Below are 18112 nucleotides of genomic sequence, written 5' to 3' on the forward strand. Positions count from 1 at the left end.
CCTTGTTAACCAGCTAGGTCCCTCGCAATGACAGTGACCATGGCCTTCTTAACCAGCTAGGTCCTTCACAGCATGATGAGGAGGCTAGGCAGAGAGAAGTGCTCAAGGCTGGAAGGAGAGAGCTGAGTGATCTGTGCACACCGGTAGTACTGGAGAGAGGCAAGAGAGATGGGAGGAGATCATTCAGATGGAACCCCAAGGGGGTCCATGGCCTAAAGGGCTTTTGGTACAGAAGGTACCTCCAAAAGTCAGCTGAAGGAACATCCAGTTGTCAGCACAAAAGGTCGTTTTCTTCTGAATGAAGACTCGTGATATAGATGGGACTTTCTAAGTGACTAACAAGTAATAGTAAAATATGGGCGATTAGAACTTAACATGGCAACTGGGAAGTCCCAGCTGTTTGTGGGAAACAGTCCTTTGTTAAGCTGGGACAAATTGTTCTTTAAGTGTGCCCCATTTCCTAAAATATTGAATTTCTCTACCTTTCATTCAGCTGAGACGTTTGTTTAAACACTTCCTTGGCGTTGCCATTTGGAGTTTTTGCTCTCAATGTGCTTGTCCCCCAGGGTTATGTTTCCTCAAAGGGAGCTGAGCTCGAATGCATTCACCACTCCCAGCTATTTCGGGGCTAACATATTTTAAGTTATGGGTGATAACAGATACAAGCAGAACTTTCAAAAGTAAATGTTTAGTCTTGTTTGGGCACTGCTGGATTTGTGTCCTAGTCTTGCCTTGTGATTTTAACTTCTGGCTTGTCTCCTAAAAACAATAAAAAAGATCTCTTTGGTTCATGTTTTCAGTGGCTGTGGCTTGCAGAAATCATAAATAAAAGTGACTTAGATGGAACGGAGCATTTTAACAAATAAGGTGCGAATTACTCCTTTTGCCCTTTACATTCTTTTGGTTCACAAACTTGGAAAGAAATCTGTGCTTTAAATAAAACCCCTTTATACTCAAGATTTCTGAATGAGCAGTGAAGGAATTGGTGTTAACGCCAGTGATTCTCATCTGATGGGTGCCCATCCAGCCTTTGACCATGACTGCCAGACCTAGAAGATATGTGGTGTGTTCCAGGGTACAGGGAAGCTGTACACGTGCGCCCATCCATAGCCATGAGATTCCCGTAGCCTCTGCTGCTGTTTGGCACCGTTATTGGGAATGGGCTGCATTGTTATTATTGCTGAGGCTTCTTAAAGCACCTCTCCTCCAGCTGAGGATGCCCTGTTTCCATAGCAACAGCTCTTCATGATGCCAGGGTGGCCAGCAGTATCAAAACTAGGGACATGCCATAAATAAAGGCTACTTATCTACCTTCAGTAGATGCCCCTTGCTTTCCAAATGATTCTGGCATTCTTTACTCATACCTCTTTGTATCATTCTCACCTTACAGTTTTTTCTATTTCTTACATGTATTCCTTACAAGCTCTTTATTTTTTATTTATTTATTTATTTTTATTTTTAAAAATTTATATCCAAATTAGTTAGCATACAGTGCAACAATGATTTCAGGAGTAGATTCCTTAATGCCCCTTCCTCATTTAGCCCATCCCCGCTCCCACACTCCCTCCAGTAACCCTCTGTTCTCCATATTTATGAGTCTCTTATGCTTTGTCCCCCTCCCTATTTTTATATTATTTTTGTTTCCCTTCCCTTATGTTCATCTGTTTTGTCTCTTAAAGTCCTCATATGAGTGAAGTCATATGATATTTGTCTTTTTCTGGCTGACTAATTTCACTTAGCATAATACCCTCCAGTTCCATCCATGTAGTTGGAAATGGCAAGATTTCATTCTTTCTGATTGCCGAGCAGTACTCCACACTGTGTATATATACCACATCTCCTTTATCCATTTATCCATCGATGGACATTTGGGCTCTTTCCATACTTTGGCTATTGTTGATGGTGCTGCTATAAACATTGGGGTGCCTGTGTCCCTTCGAAACAGCACACCTATATCCCTTGGATAAATTCCTTGTAGTACAATTGCTGGGTCGTAGGGTAGTTCTATTTTTAGTTTTTTGAGGAACCTCCATACTATTTTCCAGAGTGGCTGCACCAGCTTGCATTCCCACCTTACAAGTTCTTTAAAGACATGTCCCCATTTAGTGATCTTTGATTCTCAGCATCTATCATAGTACATATAATCTTACTTTTTATTGAAGGAGTGAATAAAAGATTGAAACTTTTTTTCCTGGAGAATGTTTCATTTTCAACATGGTTCAGAGGAACAGTTTCCCTGATTCTGCATATGCCTGCAGATGTTGAACTTAACCAGCTTACTTGCAAACTCTAAAGGATGGGTTAACAACCTTTGGCTATTGAAGTGATAGTCACATTTGAAATATTGTACTCTTCATCTGGGGGATCTGGGAATGATATTAATAGTGGCCTTTTAATGAGCCCCTTTTATGAGCTGAGTCCCCCGTCAGGGTTCTCTCTGGTGCAGAAGACAAAATCCCAGTTCAAGCTGGCATAGGCCAACAGGAGGATTATTTGAAAGGCGCTTGTGTCTTGTTTTGAAGAAGTCGAAGTCAGACCATGGAATAGGAGTGTCACAGCTCACCTTGTCAGACCAAACAGTTGAAGCCCGGATCGGAATAATGCACCCAATTTTTCTGTATCTGTCTCTCTGCCTGTGTTTACTTTATCATCACTACCTGGAGACCAGCCTCTTCCCCCTTCTGGGGAACCTCACTGCTCTCTAACTCAGCTTCTCATTTGGGGCTCCCGCCAGGCAGAGATGAACTCTCTTTGCCAGTTTGTTCTGGAAAGTCACAAGAAAACTATCTGGCTCAGCTTGGACCAGGCCTGCTTCTGAGACAGCCGACTCTAAAAGAACACAATGAGAGGAAGATTCCCAGGAGGAACGAACTGGGTAAACAGTTTCAAAGGTGTTCATTATAAGCCCTGCATTCCTTCCTAGCAGAAAGGCTTTGAGGTAGGAGCTCCTGTTCTAGAAATGATGAGCCTGTGCCTCCTGGAGGTAAAGTGGCTTGTTAGAGATCACACAGTAAGCTGCAAGGGCAACACTCAAGTCCCAGTTTGCTTGTTCGAAAACCCTTGCCTTTTACTAATACAGTGCGTTGCTTTTCCGAACAGAAGGAAAGGAAACGGCAGACAAGTGTGGAATTGGACAACAGAAATGATAGCAGAGTGGTGGGAAAATACAATCTTCTTCCCAGGAGCCTTGAATATTAGCACCTTAGTTTTTCAAGGAACATAAAGCCCTACTAGTTCTTCTGAAAACGAGCAACGTTTTCTTCCTTCCGGCAGTGGTGACAAATGGGATCTTCGTTCCAAATCTCTTAAAGGCTGCCTGTGAACCCACAGGATAAAGGCAATATAATTCTCTTATAACAGAGCAAACTCCAAAATCACATGCATCCACGCGCCAAACGGGATATTAATTTCTCAAGGCATTTCCATTGGATCAAATCTCCTCTGTCTATACAGGTAGCGCGTGACAGTTCTGGACAAAAAATTAAAAAGATGAAAGAAAAAAGCAGTGGAGTCTGTGGTGCCAGGTCCCATGCTGCTTATCTTCTGTGCACATGACCCAGCGTGGCTTTGGTAGCCTGTTCAGAGTCTACTTTAGGAGGCAAGGAAAATTAAGAATAATGGGTACAGGGAATGGTGCACAGAGATAGCCTGATTGGTTCTGCTCAGTCTTCAGAGCTAGCCCGGTGGGTTGCTTTGCATCTCCCAGCTGTAGAATTAGGGTTTCCAAAGAGGACCGCTGTAGTAACTGCTGCTTAGTAATACCCTCGAATGCAGGCTGTAGCCACGCTTTTGATCTCAGTTTAGAAATTCCGGTAAGGGTAGGGGCGCCTGGGTGGCTCAGCCAATTAAGCGTCCGACTTCATCTCAGGCCATGATCTCGTGGTTTGTGGGTTCGAACCCCGCATCAGGCTCTGTGCTGACAGCTCAGAGCCTGGAGTCTTTCAGTTTCTGTGTCTCCCTCTCTCTGCCCCTCCCTTGCTCGTGCTCTGTCTTTCTGTGTCTCTCAACAATAAATAAATGCAAAAAGAAAGAGAGAGAGAGAGAGAGAGAGAGAGAGAGAGAGAGAAAGAAAGAAAGAAAGAAAAGAAAGAAAGAAAAAAGAAAAGGAGAAAAAGGAAAAGAAAAGAAAAGAAAAAATGAAATGAAATTCCGGTAAGGGTAGATTGAAAGCAGACATGTTTGGGTGATTAGTTCTGTTTTTAATCTACATACAGCTTGGAATGGGAAAGTAGCCACATTTTATTTTAAAGAGAGTCTAGGGACAGTGCCAGAATCTATCTCTCTGCACATTTTCTGATCAGCCAGGTAGTAAAAATATTTTAGTGTTACTTAAAAATAAAATCCTGATGATTCTTCCAAATTACAAAATGCTCTTCCTGTGTAATTGATTACTAGAGATTAGATATCAAACAGTAGGGTGTGTGTTGAGAGTGGACTTGCCTAATGGAAGAGGCTTCAGAAGAACCCTGTTCACTCTGGAAAATGAATTGTATTAAATTTCCTCGACTTCAGTACATTGTTATAACGAGCAGAAGTATTCCAGCCTGGGGAAAAAAAAATCTGGCAAACAGTTTATCTTTCTTTCAGACTCTGAAATATAAGATTGTGTGAGTCTTACTTGTTTGCTGGAAGAAAAACGTGGTACCTTCAGCAGAGACCGTTCTGGTAGGATGCCAGATTAAGAATAAAAGAGAACTGTGGATAGAGACTCCTTCTCTGAGAAGGGATCGTGCACGCTTCTTCAGACCCTACTTTAAGTATAGAACCCGGTCTGTTTTGCCTTTTTACCTGAAAGTCTCTGTCTTAGCATATTTGGCTGGAAGATGGTGCTTCTCATCCCGTTAGAGCATCACTAGGTGTGGCATGACCAACAATATCACAGAATTCTGTGCGGGCTGTGCCCTCAACTGTCAGTCCTTTCTGGTGGCCAGTTGCCTTTCAGGCAGTGCTTTTTTACACCATGAGCTGACATTTTTTCGAAGGCTGCAAAGGGTTTAGAATTTACTGACCCCTTGCAGTATCCTGGCCATGAGACTCCTTATGAGCCAAATAGATAACATTTACAGAAAGTGTGACGGTGTGTTCTTGAACCACTGTCGGTAGATGTGCCCGAGGTTGGGGAAAGGCGAGGGTGTCGGTCAGCACACCCCACTCAGAGTGGCGGTCTCGGCACTGCTACCCTTCCGACGAGTGCCCCACAACAGTTGGGATCGGTTGGCAAGTATCTGTCAAGTTCCACCTGTGCTCCAGCTCTGGTTGGATGCTCCAGGTGATGTGACCATATGATCAGTCACCAGAGTCACTTTGCAGCCTGAGCTCCTAATAATTATACCGAGACAGTCGCCATAAACTGGGCCTGCCCCTCTGGCAACCAGAATGGGTGATTGCCGGAACTATAGGGGATATAAGAATGCCATGTGTGTCATCGGTCTGTACTCTGGAGGACGCTTCTAGTCTTGTTTAGAACTCGTACACGAGGGGCGCCTGGGTGGCGCAGTCGGCTAAGCGTCCGACTTCAGCCAGGTCACGATCTCGCGGTCCGTGAGTTCGAGCCCCGCGTCAGGCTCTGGGCTGATGGCTCAGAGCCTGGAGCCTGTTTCCGATTCTGTGTCTCCCTCTCTCTCTGCCCCTCCCCCGTTCATGCTCTGTCTCTCTCTGTGCCAAAAATAAATAAAAAACGTTGAAAAAAAAAAAAATTAAAAAAAAAAAAAAAAAAGAACTCGTACACGAAACAATCCAAGAACAACATAAAAAGGTCCTTCTCTTCTGTAATTGTCCCATTACTGCCCCCCAGCCTCCCAAATCAGTTTCTCCTTTTCTGTTGAGTCGTTCCCACACTAGACCTGTGCAAGCACCTCTCATCTTCAGATCTTCCTCCCTTCACTCCATCGGTTGACCCATTTTTCTTGTCTTCTCATAGCAAACACTTTTTGAAAAACACTCTACACCAGGGGTCAACAGACTTGTTTCCTGCTAAGGACCAGATAGTAAATACTTTAGACTTTACCAGCCATGTGGTCTCTTACAACTCCTCGTCTCCGCTGTTGTGTGGTGAGGGTAGCCATACATGATACCTAAACGAATGGGATTGGTGTGTTCCAAACATTATTTATAAAAACAGGTGGCACACTTCCTCACGTCGTCACTCTCCACTTCCATCCCCGCGACTCCACTGAAACTGTTCTGGGAGAGGCCATCAGTGACTTCCTTATTGTCAAATTCAGTGGCAATTCTCCATCCTAACTTACATACAATTTCAACAAAATAAGACACAATCTCTCTTTTCCTCCTCCTTCCAACACTCGTTTGGCTTCTGTGACACCACCGTCCCTCATTTTCTCTCATGTCACTGGTAAAACAGAGAATCCGCATCTTTTCCTCCCTTTTTCTTTTCTTCTAGACTGCTGACCATTGGAGTGCCCAAGGACTCAGCCTGGGCCATTTTCTCTTCTCTTTGCTGTCTTTTCTCTCTTCCTGGGTGAGTTCTATTTCTATAGACTTAACCATCGCCTATAAGCCGATAACTTCTAAATTTGAATCTCCAGTCTGCTCCTGTCTTTCAAGCTCCAGACACAGATGTCCAGCTTGAGATGTCTTGGTGTCCCCACTGGACATCCAGTGGGCTGTGCACCCCTAGCATATTGAAATGGAACTCTTGATTTCTGATCCCACCACCACCATACACACCTGCCTATCAAACCTGTTCCTTCTCCTGTCTTCCCTCCTTAGTTAAGGGACACATTCACTGGCTTTTTGAGCCAAGACCAAAGAGTAATCCTTGATTCTTTCCTTTCTCTCATTATCCACATCCAGTCCATCAGTGAGTCCCGTGGGTCATATCTTCCTACAAATCCCAGTCACTCGCACCTCTTCCCCTCACCGTTGGCCACCTGCTCTAGACCGGCACCGTTTTCCACCTAGAGCACGGCAGCCCTTCCCAGCGGTCTTTTCTTTCATTCCTGCCTCTGGATGGCCCCTGCCACCCCTGCCATGTAGCAGCCAGGGCCGTATTTTACATATGTAAGCCATTTGCCAGTCCCTTGTTTAAAGCCCTTCAGTGGCTTCTCATTGCACTTTGAACAAAATCCCGTGGTTTTACCAGGCCTTTGGGGCCCTCCAGGCTCTGGTGCCTACCTGCTTCTCCAAATTATCAGCACTTCCCACTCCGATTCTACTGTGCCATCCACTGCCTTCCTTTGTGGTCTTCAAAACGCCAAGGTCTTTTTCTGCATCAGGATCTTTTATTTGCTGTTCTCTCTACTTGGAGTTCTCTTACTCCAGATCTAAAAATGTTGACTCTGCCTCATCCTGCACGTCCCAGTTCATACACTATTTCTCAGGAAACCTTCTGTGACCACCCTGCTTATCAATTCCTTCATCACACCTGTCCCTCTCTGAAATTTTCTTCTTTGTTTTTTTTTTTTTTTTTTTAATTTTTTTTTCAACGTTTTTTATTTATTTTTGAGACAGAGAGAGACAGAGCATGAACGGGGGAGGGGCAGAGAGAGAGGGAGACACAGAATCGGAAACAGGCTCCAGGCTCCGAGCCATCAGCCCAGAACCTGACGCGGGGCTCAAACTCACGGACCGTGAGATCGTGACCTGGCTGAAGTCGGACGCTTAACCGACTGCGCCACCCAGGCGCCCCTCTTCTTTGTTTCTTTATTCAGTTGTTTTTCCAGTATCTCCTCCAACCTGTCGCTTCTCGAAGTAAGTTCCTTGAGGACAGGGAAAGGGACCATGTGTGTCTCATCTCCCAGTGGTTCCTGGTGCTTAGAGGAGTACCTGGTACATGGAAGCTATTCCACAAATATCTGTTGAATGGTAGAAGAAGTGAATTAATGAAACGCTGACAGATGTAGTTGGGACCATAATTGCCACAGGAATTCAGTGTCACGGTTCAGATACAGCTAGTCTTCAGTTACAAGACCGTGAAGGTCTGCATTGCTGGAAAATGAGAATTTATTTATGATAGAGTATGGATTTGACCCAGTATTTTTTTTTCAGTATGTGAGGATTGCAAACCTAATTTATTGTTGCTTAAAAGAAGGTCTGCAGTTGAAATGTTGGCACAGCCATAAACTACATAAATGTGTTGCCTGACTACCCTGAGAGCAAAGGTGGAGCGTGTGTGTGTGTGTGTGTGTGTGTATGTGCGCACGTGTGTGTGTATATGCGTGTGCGTGCATATACCATAATTGATTTTAAAATTCAAGTTAATAAACATGTATTGAGTACCTACTGTATCATTCTGGGCACTGCCCCGGGTGTTCATAAGTCACAATGGATGAGATATGGTCCATGCCTTCTAGGATGTCATGGTCCAACCAAAAGACACACTCACAAAAAACTTGTTATGAATGTTAAGTTTACATGAAGGATCACAGGCACCCAGCTGATGAATGAATTGATTGTACCCTCTGCTGCATATGTGTTTGTTTACATATAGAGAGGGTGTCGGAAGGGAAGGGGAAGTGGGGAAAGGGTGGGGAAAAAGTGGCATTTGAACTAAGTCATGGGAGATAACAAAGATTTGCACGCTCTCAGTAGCTGTATTGAACATTTTATTTTGAAACTTTACTCCTTTGGTTGTGAATGGGCATTTGATACTTTATGCCTTTTTATCATTTTAATTTTGTTAGAACTTGATTTTGGTTTCTCACAATCTTACGAAATCTGAAGTTGGGCAGTATGGTAGTAGGCAGTGCTCAAAAGAATCTTGTTCATATCCTGGTTTTGAGGAGGTGAATATTTGAAGTGAGGAAGAAAATTCTTGGGGGCTGGAGGGGTGGAATGAGCGGATGTGGATTCACTCAGGGAGCGGCTTAGGCTAGGAAGCATCAGATAGTGGGCAGGCCTGGTGGTTGTGCTGAGAGGGAAAGGCGTGGCCAGAAGGGAACGTATGCACGTATGTCCCTGTATATCTGTACATATATGCATGCATGCATTTGCTTAGGTGGTCCCGAGCCCCAGAAATAAACCTAATATTTGTGCAGTTTTTACATCTGTTATGTCATTGAATCTTCCCAACGACCGTCGAAGTAGGTATCGTCATCACTACTCTGCAGACGAGGAAACAGATGCCCAGAGAGGTTGTGCACACAGTGTGACAGCACAGGCGGGCCTCAAAGTGCTGCCTGCCGGTCGGAAAATACAGGGTTAGGGTTTTCTCACACCGCCACAGCTGTCTCAGGGGTGCTGGATCCTAGGATGGCAGGAAACTGAGTGGAAACACTGCTGAGTGAGAGGGGGCATCCTTTTGGGGCAGAACGGGATTGAGAGGAGCTGCTCAGCATGACCCACTTGCACTCCATCCCCTCTTTTGATTGTTTCCTGCATTTTAGGTAACGTTTCCCAGGTTAGGAATTTTGGGCCCTGATAGCAATGCCGACTGTTGTCTTAAGCCCAGACTTTCTGACGATTCAAATCCTGTGTCCAGGTGGCAGAAGCTACAAGTACAAAAGCTTCTTTGCCCACAAACCCCTGTAGATACAAGTGAAGTGATCCCACAGAGCAAACACACGCTGACCCGGCACGCCCCAGGAGGTGCGAGTGGCTGCCTGAACGGTGTCCCCTCAGACTTGCAATAGGGCTAAAGACACAGCTTCTCAGAGTACCCTCTGGACATGCATTTTAGGAGCTGTAACACAGTCACATGTGAGGGCTCCACGTGTGAAACTCCCACGTGTGTCCCCACGTGTGAAACTCCTGTTTGGAACTATGCCACACACAAGGGCAAGGAGCTCCAGAAGAAGGAAGGGTTCCCAATATCAGAAGAAGGGGACAGCCTGGGAAGCCTACAGAGGAAAGAAAGATACGATCCCTGCCTCCACCAAGGAAGGAATTTCCAGCAGAGGAAGCCAGCTCAAGTTTCTTTTGGGGGATGTTTTCTAAGTACAAAAGAAAACGTATTCATTCATGGTCTCGAGGTGGCTTTCTCATTGGGTACAGCTGAATGCAGAAGTCCAGTTAATTCTGTCAGGGCTTTTGTCATTCTCCCTTTCTCTCGGCTCTGCTTTCTTCCTGCCTCTGGAAGGCCCTCTCAGGAAGGCTCCTCTTTCCCTATGCAGACTGAGAGGGAACACAGCTCTAGGGTGACATTGGTCTTATCATTACATTCATAAAGGGCTTGTGAGGCCTGGTTAGGACAGACCACTCTTAAATCCAAAATAAATAAAGTGTGTTTGATGTAATGAAGTATGAGTTCTGCTGGCTGCTACATCTTTTCTAAGTACATATGTTCTCCACATGTGTGCTTTTAGCGCCCTGACAACTCCTGAATGTTGCTTCCCCCTCCTCGCGGGAGCAACTCTGGTTTATCATACTTTAAATGTGTGGCATCCATCTTAAAGGTTTTTCAGTAGAAACATTTGGCTCACAGGGCGCCTGGGTGGCTCAGTTGGTTAAGCGTCCAGCTCTTGATTTCGGCTCAGGTCATGATGTCATGGTTTGTGGGTTCGAGCCCTGCGTCAGGCTCTGCGCTGTGTCAAGTTGCAGAACTTGCTTGGAATTCTCTCTCCCCCTCTCTGCCCCTACCCCACTTATGCTCACGCGCTCTCTCTCTCTCTCTCTCTCTCTCTCTCTCTCAGAATAAATAAATAACTTAAAGGTTTACCGCAGTTCTGGAGTCCCTGTGCACAGTTGATTTTGTTGAAGGCACAGTCTCCTGGAACTTTCAAACTTCAGTTTCTCCCACATTGGAACCACCTCTGTCTCTCTACAAGCTTTAAGGTTATTATGCACACATGTATGCACACACATGTGCCAACATGTACAGATATGCATGTTTTATTCCTGTGTTGTCATCAGTAACATGGAGTCATCACTAAGATGGAGGGAGATAGTTTTTAAATTAAAACTTTATGATTCAGGTTGGCAAGAACCTTGTGTATTTGCCTGTATCCAAATGCTAGAGTCCGTCTACTATTTGGGTCCAGTAAAACTGCGTAAGAACAATGAGTCAAGAGCGCGCGTTCTGGTAGGTTTCTTCTGAAGCTAGACTCGATTATAGTGCAGTGACTGGGTGCCGTCTTGTGTTGCTTCTTGTTTGTCATTTATTTCTTTTATTCTAGGCACTTGAAGAGGCCCAGAAAGCTATCCAGCAGCTCTTTGGCAAAATCAAAGATATCAAAGACAAAGCAGAAAAATCAGAGCAAATGGTGAGTTTAGGTTTCTTCCTGACTTTCTTGCAGTAGAAGAGGAAGTTCGGTTCTTGTCCAGTCACACTCATGAATGGGCTTTTTCTCCCACTTGCTGGCAGCCACAGCACCCACGTCTCGAAAGCAAGCCCTGTGCGTACATTCCAGATCAGTTCCAGAGGAGCAGCTAGACGTGCAGTGACTCACCATCCCTGCTGCCCTGCATTCACAGCCCTTTTTTAAATAGGAAAAGTTTTCTTCTTTCCCCAAAATAGTGTTCTAGTCATTTTGGATTCTTTTCTCGAGCATTTGTTTATATCACGTATCTCTCAGTTAAGATCCACGATATGTCATGAAAACTGGTACTGGAATTGGGAGGTGGGACGGATCCTGCCACAGTGCATGCTTACGGTTTTGGTGAAGTTGTCCTTTGACAAATCTGTGTCCTCCGGTGATGTGCTCAGGAGGCCCGCCCACTGACGGAGAACCCAGCCTCACCCACTCCTCCTCCACGGCAGGCACTGTAACATGTCAGCTCCCGCGCACACATTCTGGCCACATAATGTAATGTCTCTCAGTTGTCTCTGATCTCCAGTTTCCTCAGCTGTAAGGTAAGAACAGTAACACCTGCCTCAAAAGCTTGTTGTGGAATTAAACATATGAAGAGCACTGGGCATAGTACGAGGCTTGTGATAGGAGCCGTTACTGATGTCATTGCCCCACTACTTCTTTTGGTTATAAAAACTCCCAAATCCGTACAGTCTTTCCTCCCCACATCCTGTTACAGTTTACTCCAGGAACAGACCTCATGTGTATCCTTCAGCTCTCTTCGGTGGCCGTGTGGCAAGATAGGGAAGGACATGGAGTGGGAGGGGGGCGGGCAGTTTGATAGAGCAGTGAAGAGAAGTGAAGTCTGAAGTCAGACTGCCTGGGTGGGGTCCAACCCCTCTACTTACTAACCGTGTTATTCAGCCCCTCTGTGCCTCAGTTTCCTCACTGTAAAACGGAGATGACCGTCCTGGGTACATCATAGAATTGTGGGGACTAATTGAGATGACGTGTCACACATAGGCCCAGAGTGAGCATCAGTTGTTGCCGTCCCTCACCATCAGCTCTTCCTGTTCATTCTCCCAGGCAGGTAGTGTTACAGACTTTAACTACCAAACCAAGAGTCGAAGGAGGAGATCTCTTTTCAGAGGGGAAAATAAATAATGATAATATTTGTACTTTGTCAGAGAATTAAATAGTCTTTGATAGAGGCTGTATGTCATCAAGGAGGGATTCGGATTTGTGGTTCTTTCCCCCAGGATGCACTGCCCCCAGCACCATCCGCGGGCCGTTGAAGCATGGAAGTTAGTAGATGTTTTATTTTAAAGCAGTTTACTTTCCTGGATGGCGCTTTGCTAAAGGGAAGAAGAGGTAGGACCGAAGAGAGAACAGATATTTGTTGCCCTCCAACAGTGTGCCAAATACCGTGTCATGGATGTCCCTTTATAGTGGGACAAGTGATCTCATTTAGCCCTCACAGCAAATTTATGAACTAGGTTTTATTATTATTTGTATGATTACCCATCTTATCAATGAAACTGAGACTCAGTGAGGCCAGGCAGCTTCTGTAGGACACTGGACGTGCTGAGATTCAACCCTGAAGCTGCCTGACTCCAAAACCTGTCACATCATGTTCTGTCCTTTTTTGGCTGCCCCTGGGTAACAGTTAAGTACATTAACTAAGGGTGTTCTGTTTATGTCGCGATCTCTGTGACTTTGTCCTGAGCATCCCTTGCTTGAGCTGCCTTTAAGGGTGGTGTCTAGAGAAGCACAGGATATGTGATGGGGAGAGACGGGAGGTACTGGGAACAGAGAGACTAGTCACCTCTGGTGCAGAGCAAGGGGTGTCTGAAGAAGTAGAAAGGGTCAGATTTTGTGATGAGGCACTGGACGAGTACTCAGGATTTAGTGACTAATGATGCAGGAATGAGAAGAGTCATAGATGACTGTGACTTCTAATACAGTAGTTAAAGACCCCTGAGCTAACAGACCCAACAGAGCTAAGGAACCTCAAAAGAGGTGCCGGGATTTTTCTGTAGGAAAGAGGGTAATGATTTCAGTGTTGGAAGTGGGTTGTCAGATTCTGGAGCCAAACTCCCGTATCTAGTTCACTATACCACTCCTGATCTTCTTTTTCCCCAAACTCGGTTATTCTGTGAAGAATAACAGGTTCTTAATCTGTTTCCCGCCCTGGGCAATAGAAGTAGAGATACTGATAGCCTGAGAGTGACAAGAGAGAGCAGGCATGATGAGGAAGTCCCTGTGAAAGGACTTTTACTGCTAAGATCCAGGTCAGCTCAACAGGTTTGTGGGTGTTGAACTAAACTGGGAGGGTTATGATCTTCACTCTATGCGTTCACCCCGGATGATCGAACTCTGAAAAATCAGATCACGTGAACATAACTCACTACCACGTTTTTAACTTTTTTTTTTAAAGTTTATTTATTTATTTGAGAGTCAGCGCACACATGCATGTGAGCTGGGGAGGGGCAGAGAGAGGGAGAGAGAGAATCCCAAGCAGGCTCCATATAGAGCCTGACTCAGGGCTCGACCTCCGGAATCACGAGATCATGACCTGAGCCGAGATCAAGTTGGACGCTTAACCAACTGAGCCACCCAGGCCCCCCTCATCCTAATCGTTTTTAACTATATACAGTAGTTTAGTGGAACATTCTGCCTCGTTATTAGCAAAGCTGGAGAATTGTTCCCACCTCACTGCTGAGTGTGCTTTTCTGGTGACTAAAATACACTTGTATTCCCAGGTACAGAGTTTCTTTCTCTTGGATCTTCTGGGTCAACACTGTCCGAATTCTACCCCCCCCCCCGGCCCCAATTACCTTCTCGGTTCCCGAAGACCTTACATCTCATCTAGAATAGTACATATTAAGTGTATTACATTTTAGTCTTCTTGAGATTTGAGAGCAAGTCTTTCCTTGCTGGGGATCAGACAGTAAAGTCTATTTCCATGAATAAAGACCATCTCAGTAGAAGAGCCAACTAATACTGTCCATTGTATTGAACCTGATAGCCCTGTCAGAAGACATACTTTTCTAAAAAAAAAAAAAAAACCTTGTTCAAGAGGAGATGCGCTGAACTTGGCTCCTGGACCACATGCTCCATACTAAATTGCTATTTGGATCACTCCACTTGAGGTGAAAAAGAAAGTTCATGTCGTTCTCGCAATTGAGGATTTTGTACCTCTGGGTAAAGTCTTCTGAAGAAATGCCTGATGAAATTCAAATGGGCTGATTGGAGGTTATTTTGATTATACATTATGAGAATGTCTGTGTTTTCTCCAAGGGCTAACCGGAGGTTTTTTTTCCTTGCTTCATTTGCCTTATTTCCTTACAGGGCTTCTTGCAAATGAATTTAACATCTTTCTTAACCTTCTTCCTTTTTGTCCTGCGGTTTTTCGATATTTAGGTTAAAGAAATCACCCGCGATATTAAGCAGCTAGATCATGCCAAACGCCACCTGACCACCTCCATCACAACGCTGAACCACCTGCACATGTTAGCAGGTGGTGTGGATTCCCTTGAGTAAGCAGCGTCAACTTTCTCTTTGGGGTCCACCGCTAGTGAATGTGCCATGTAAAGAAAATGGCAGCATAGGGTTTGTTTTTTTTTTCCTCTTCTCAGCCAAGTACTTCTCCTGCCCCACTTCCTGCAGATTGGTCTCAAATGTTAATCACCATTTTGGCTTTGTTTGTTTGTTTTTGTTTTTGTTTTTTTAAAAATTTTTTTTAACGTTTATTTATTTTTGAGACAGAGAGAGACAGAGCATGAACGGGGGAGGGTCAGAGAGAGGGAGACACAGAATCTGAAACAGGCTCCAGGCTCTGAGCTGTCAGCACAGAGCCCGACTCGGGGCTCGAGCTCACAGACCACGAAATCATGACCTCAGCCGAAGTCGGCCGCTTAACCGACTGAGCCACCCAGGCGCCCCAACCATTTTAGCTTTGTGCCTTTTGGTGTTCAAAATGTAACAAACACCTGATGCTTTGAAGTGAGGTGCAAAGGAGTATGAAAGGGACCCAGACAGCACGTGGAGCATGACTCTAAGAATACAAGTCATTTAAACGTGTCAAATCTCTACCATTAAGGCCAGCAAGGTCATTCAGGACTGTAACGGCTCCCTGCAGCCTCTGCTTGGCAAGTTTTCCGACTTATGTTGGGCTGAGTCTCACTGCCGTTGGATGTTCAGTAGAAAAACAGAGCTTTGATTTATCATTCATCCCACCTTTTTTCTCCAACCCACTTTTTCTTTTTTTTAAGGTTTATTTATTTTTGAGAGGGAGAGAGCACATGCACAAGTTGGGGAGGGGCAGAAAGAGGGAGAGAGAAAGAATCCCAAGCAGGCTCCGCACTGTCAGCCCAGAGCCTGATGCCGGGCTCAAACTCATGAACCATGAGATAATGACGTGTGCTGAAATCAAGACTCAGACGCCCAACTGAGCCACCCAGATGTCCCCCAACCCACTTTTTCAAGGTCTTTTTCAAAGACTGTAGCATCCTGCATGGTTTTTAGAGGAGCTATAGGGAATGATGCACGAGGACATTAGAAACACCATTAAAACAAAGAGCTGGCTATTTACCGCAAGAAGCAATCCAAAGGCCTGTTTTACTAGCACAGTTCTGACATGCCGGTTCACTTCTGTGGTCTGTCTCAGGCTGAGAATTTCCCCCTGCCCCAGTGTCAGTGTAGTCTCACGTATAGACAGAGAAAGAGCATCTGCACAGAAATTTAGATGCAGCATCCAAAGCTGGGGGGATGAAGGGGTCATACTCCTTCCTGGTCTCTCTAGGCATTGTGTGAGCTCCAGCGAACCCTGGCCCATCCTCCCGCAAGCAGTGATCAGAGAGGTGAGCCGGCCAGTGAGAGACTAGAGGAGCTGTTTCCTTGTCTGTTGCCCCAGATGCTGTGGTTCCCACCAGACTATCAGACCGGGCAGTGGTAGCAACATACCATGTTTGCTTGAGCTTGGTCCTGTCTTTTTAAAAGCCTCTTTTTTTTTTTTTTTTTTTTTAAATGCCTAAGGGAAGTCATAAATTATACATTATTTTAAAAGCTCCACCCTAGTGAAAAATTTAGAACTAACAGTTTGTCCTTCCTTGTGTAACTGTTGATTTTATTAGCCTTCTTTTATTTAAGCTTCATTAACATTAGTAGTAGTGAAAGTAGACCTATCTGAGACAAGAGTTGCTTAACATTGGCTTAAAACCTACAGATTTGAGTTAAATACATATAAACACCCTTTGTTGTAGGCTGGGATGATGTGTTCTGTTTGCCCCTAAGCTGTAATCCTCAGATAGTAACATTCTTATCCCTCATCTCTGTTAAAAGCCTGCTAATCCCATAGCATCCAACCCAAATCCATAGTCTTCCTAGATTTCCCCTCCCCCACCCCTTCATCATTCCCACGTTCTTTTGTACCTCCTATATTGCATAACTTGTACTTCTGTGTAGACTCAGTTTGTCCTACTTGGTTTTAGTTAGATGTGTACTTGGCTCTCTCTCTGTCTTACTAAACAATGTCACCTTGAGGATTTTGACTAGGTCTTATTTTTTTCACCAGCAAGGCACAGGACCTTATGTATTCAGTGCTCAGTAGTACATGGTCACCAGATCGAGTTGATCTCTATTTTGTAGTTCAGAGTAGATTGTCCTGCATCTGTGTCTTGTGTCCTCAGTGTTTTTCTAGCGTTCTCGACTTCTTATTTCCTTGCAGAGCCATGACCAGGCGAAGACAGTATGGAGAAGTTGCTAATCTTCTTCAGGGTGTGATGAATGTTCTGGAGCACTTCCACAAGTACATGGGAGTTCCACAGATCCGGCAGCTTTCTGAGAGGTAAAGTGTCCTTGGAGAAAACAATCACCTGCTTTAAGAAAAGACCGTGCTAGGATGCGCTTCAGCACTTAGCTCAGTATGTTCACTGCAGAATCTTGTAAGAAAGAACCTCAGATGTCATCTGATCTGTCTCTGTGTGACACAGATATCCTGTCTACCATATCCCTTACCAACTCCTTACCATATCTTCTAAAGCAATCTATATTAGATAGTTGCAGGCCCGGCATCCCAGGACGGGCAGCTGGAATGTTGTATGTGTAGACAACTCTTGGCTGTCCACATTTATGAGAAAAACTCTTCCAGTTGTCTATTTCCTTGTAACAAATCACCACAATCCTTAGTGGCTGACAAACAACAGTTACTTTACTCCTGTAATTTGGCCTTCCTCAGCGGAACAGCTCGCCTCTGCTTCACGCAGCATCAGCTGGGGTGGCTCAGGAGGGGCCTGAAGGATCCGTGACTCACTCTCATGGCTGGCAAGTGAGTGCTCATTGTGCACTGGGAGTTCACCTCAGTTGTCCTCCATGGGCTGTTTGGTCTTCCTCGTGGCCAGGTCCCAAGAGAACCAGACCTTGGAAGTCCCATAGCATCATTCCTAGTCACAAGGCTGCCAGGATGAGGGAGGAAGGAACATAGTCTCTTCTAAGCCACCTCTCCCAGTGGGGGGAATGTCAGAGTCCCACTGACAGAAAGGGCACGTGGAATGGGCAATATTGCCGTGGAAGTCTTTGGAAAATCTTGTTTGCCACTAGAACTTCAGAGGTGACAAAATGATGACTTAGCCTCTTCTTTATTCTTACCTCTGTTGAGTTCCAATCCCAGATTCAGAACCAGTAGAAAGAAAGGCTGATGCTTAGAAGGAAGATGAAGATTCTAAAGGACAGTGGGAGGGGGGTGAGTTCAGTGTCTTTTCTGTTAGAAAGAGGGCAAGGAGAATACCGAGAAGGCAGAGATGATCATGATTGACGAATCCTAACCTTTCTTGCCACAAAGAAGAGACAAGGGGGCTGGAACTTAGCAGCAGCCATCATCTTCACTTCTGCCTTCTTAATGAGGCCTGATTGCTACAGGCCTCTTT

The 18112-nt window shown here is 45.1% G+C and overlaps 1 protein-coding gene across 1 annotated transcript in view; it reads left to right on the plus strand.

Annotated features, from left to right (window-relative positions):
- VPS53 (VPS53 subunit of GARP complex) overlaps positions 1-18112 on the plus strand; it is a 136060-nt gene that overhangs the window by 26239 nt on the left and 91709 nt on the right. The window contains exons 5-7 of the mRNA XM_049636716.1: positions 11073-11159; positions 14610-14725; positions 16915-17034. Coding sequence (XP_049492673.1) covers positions 11073-11159; positions 14610-14725; positions 16915-17034 — 323 coding nt within the window. The remainder of the gene's footprint in view (positions 1-11072; positions 11160-14609; positions 14726-16914; positions 17035-18112) is intronic.

Source organism: Panthera uncia, chromosome E1, assembly GCF_023721935.1.
Source record: "Panthera uncia isolate 11264 chromosome E1, Puncia_PCG_1.0, whole genome shotgun sequence".
In the NCBI taxonomy this organism is placed as follows: domain Eukaryota; kingdom Metazoa; phylum Chordata; class Mammalia; order Carnivora; family Felidae; genus Panthera; species Panthera uncia.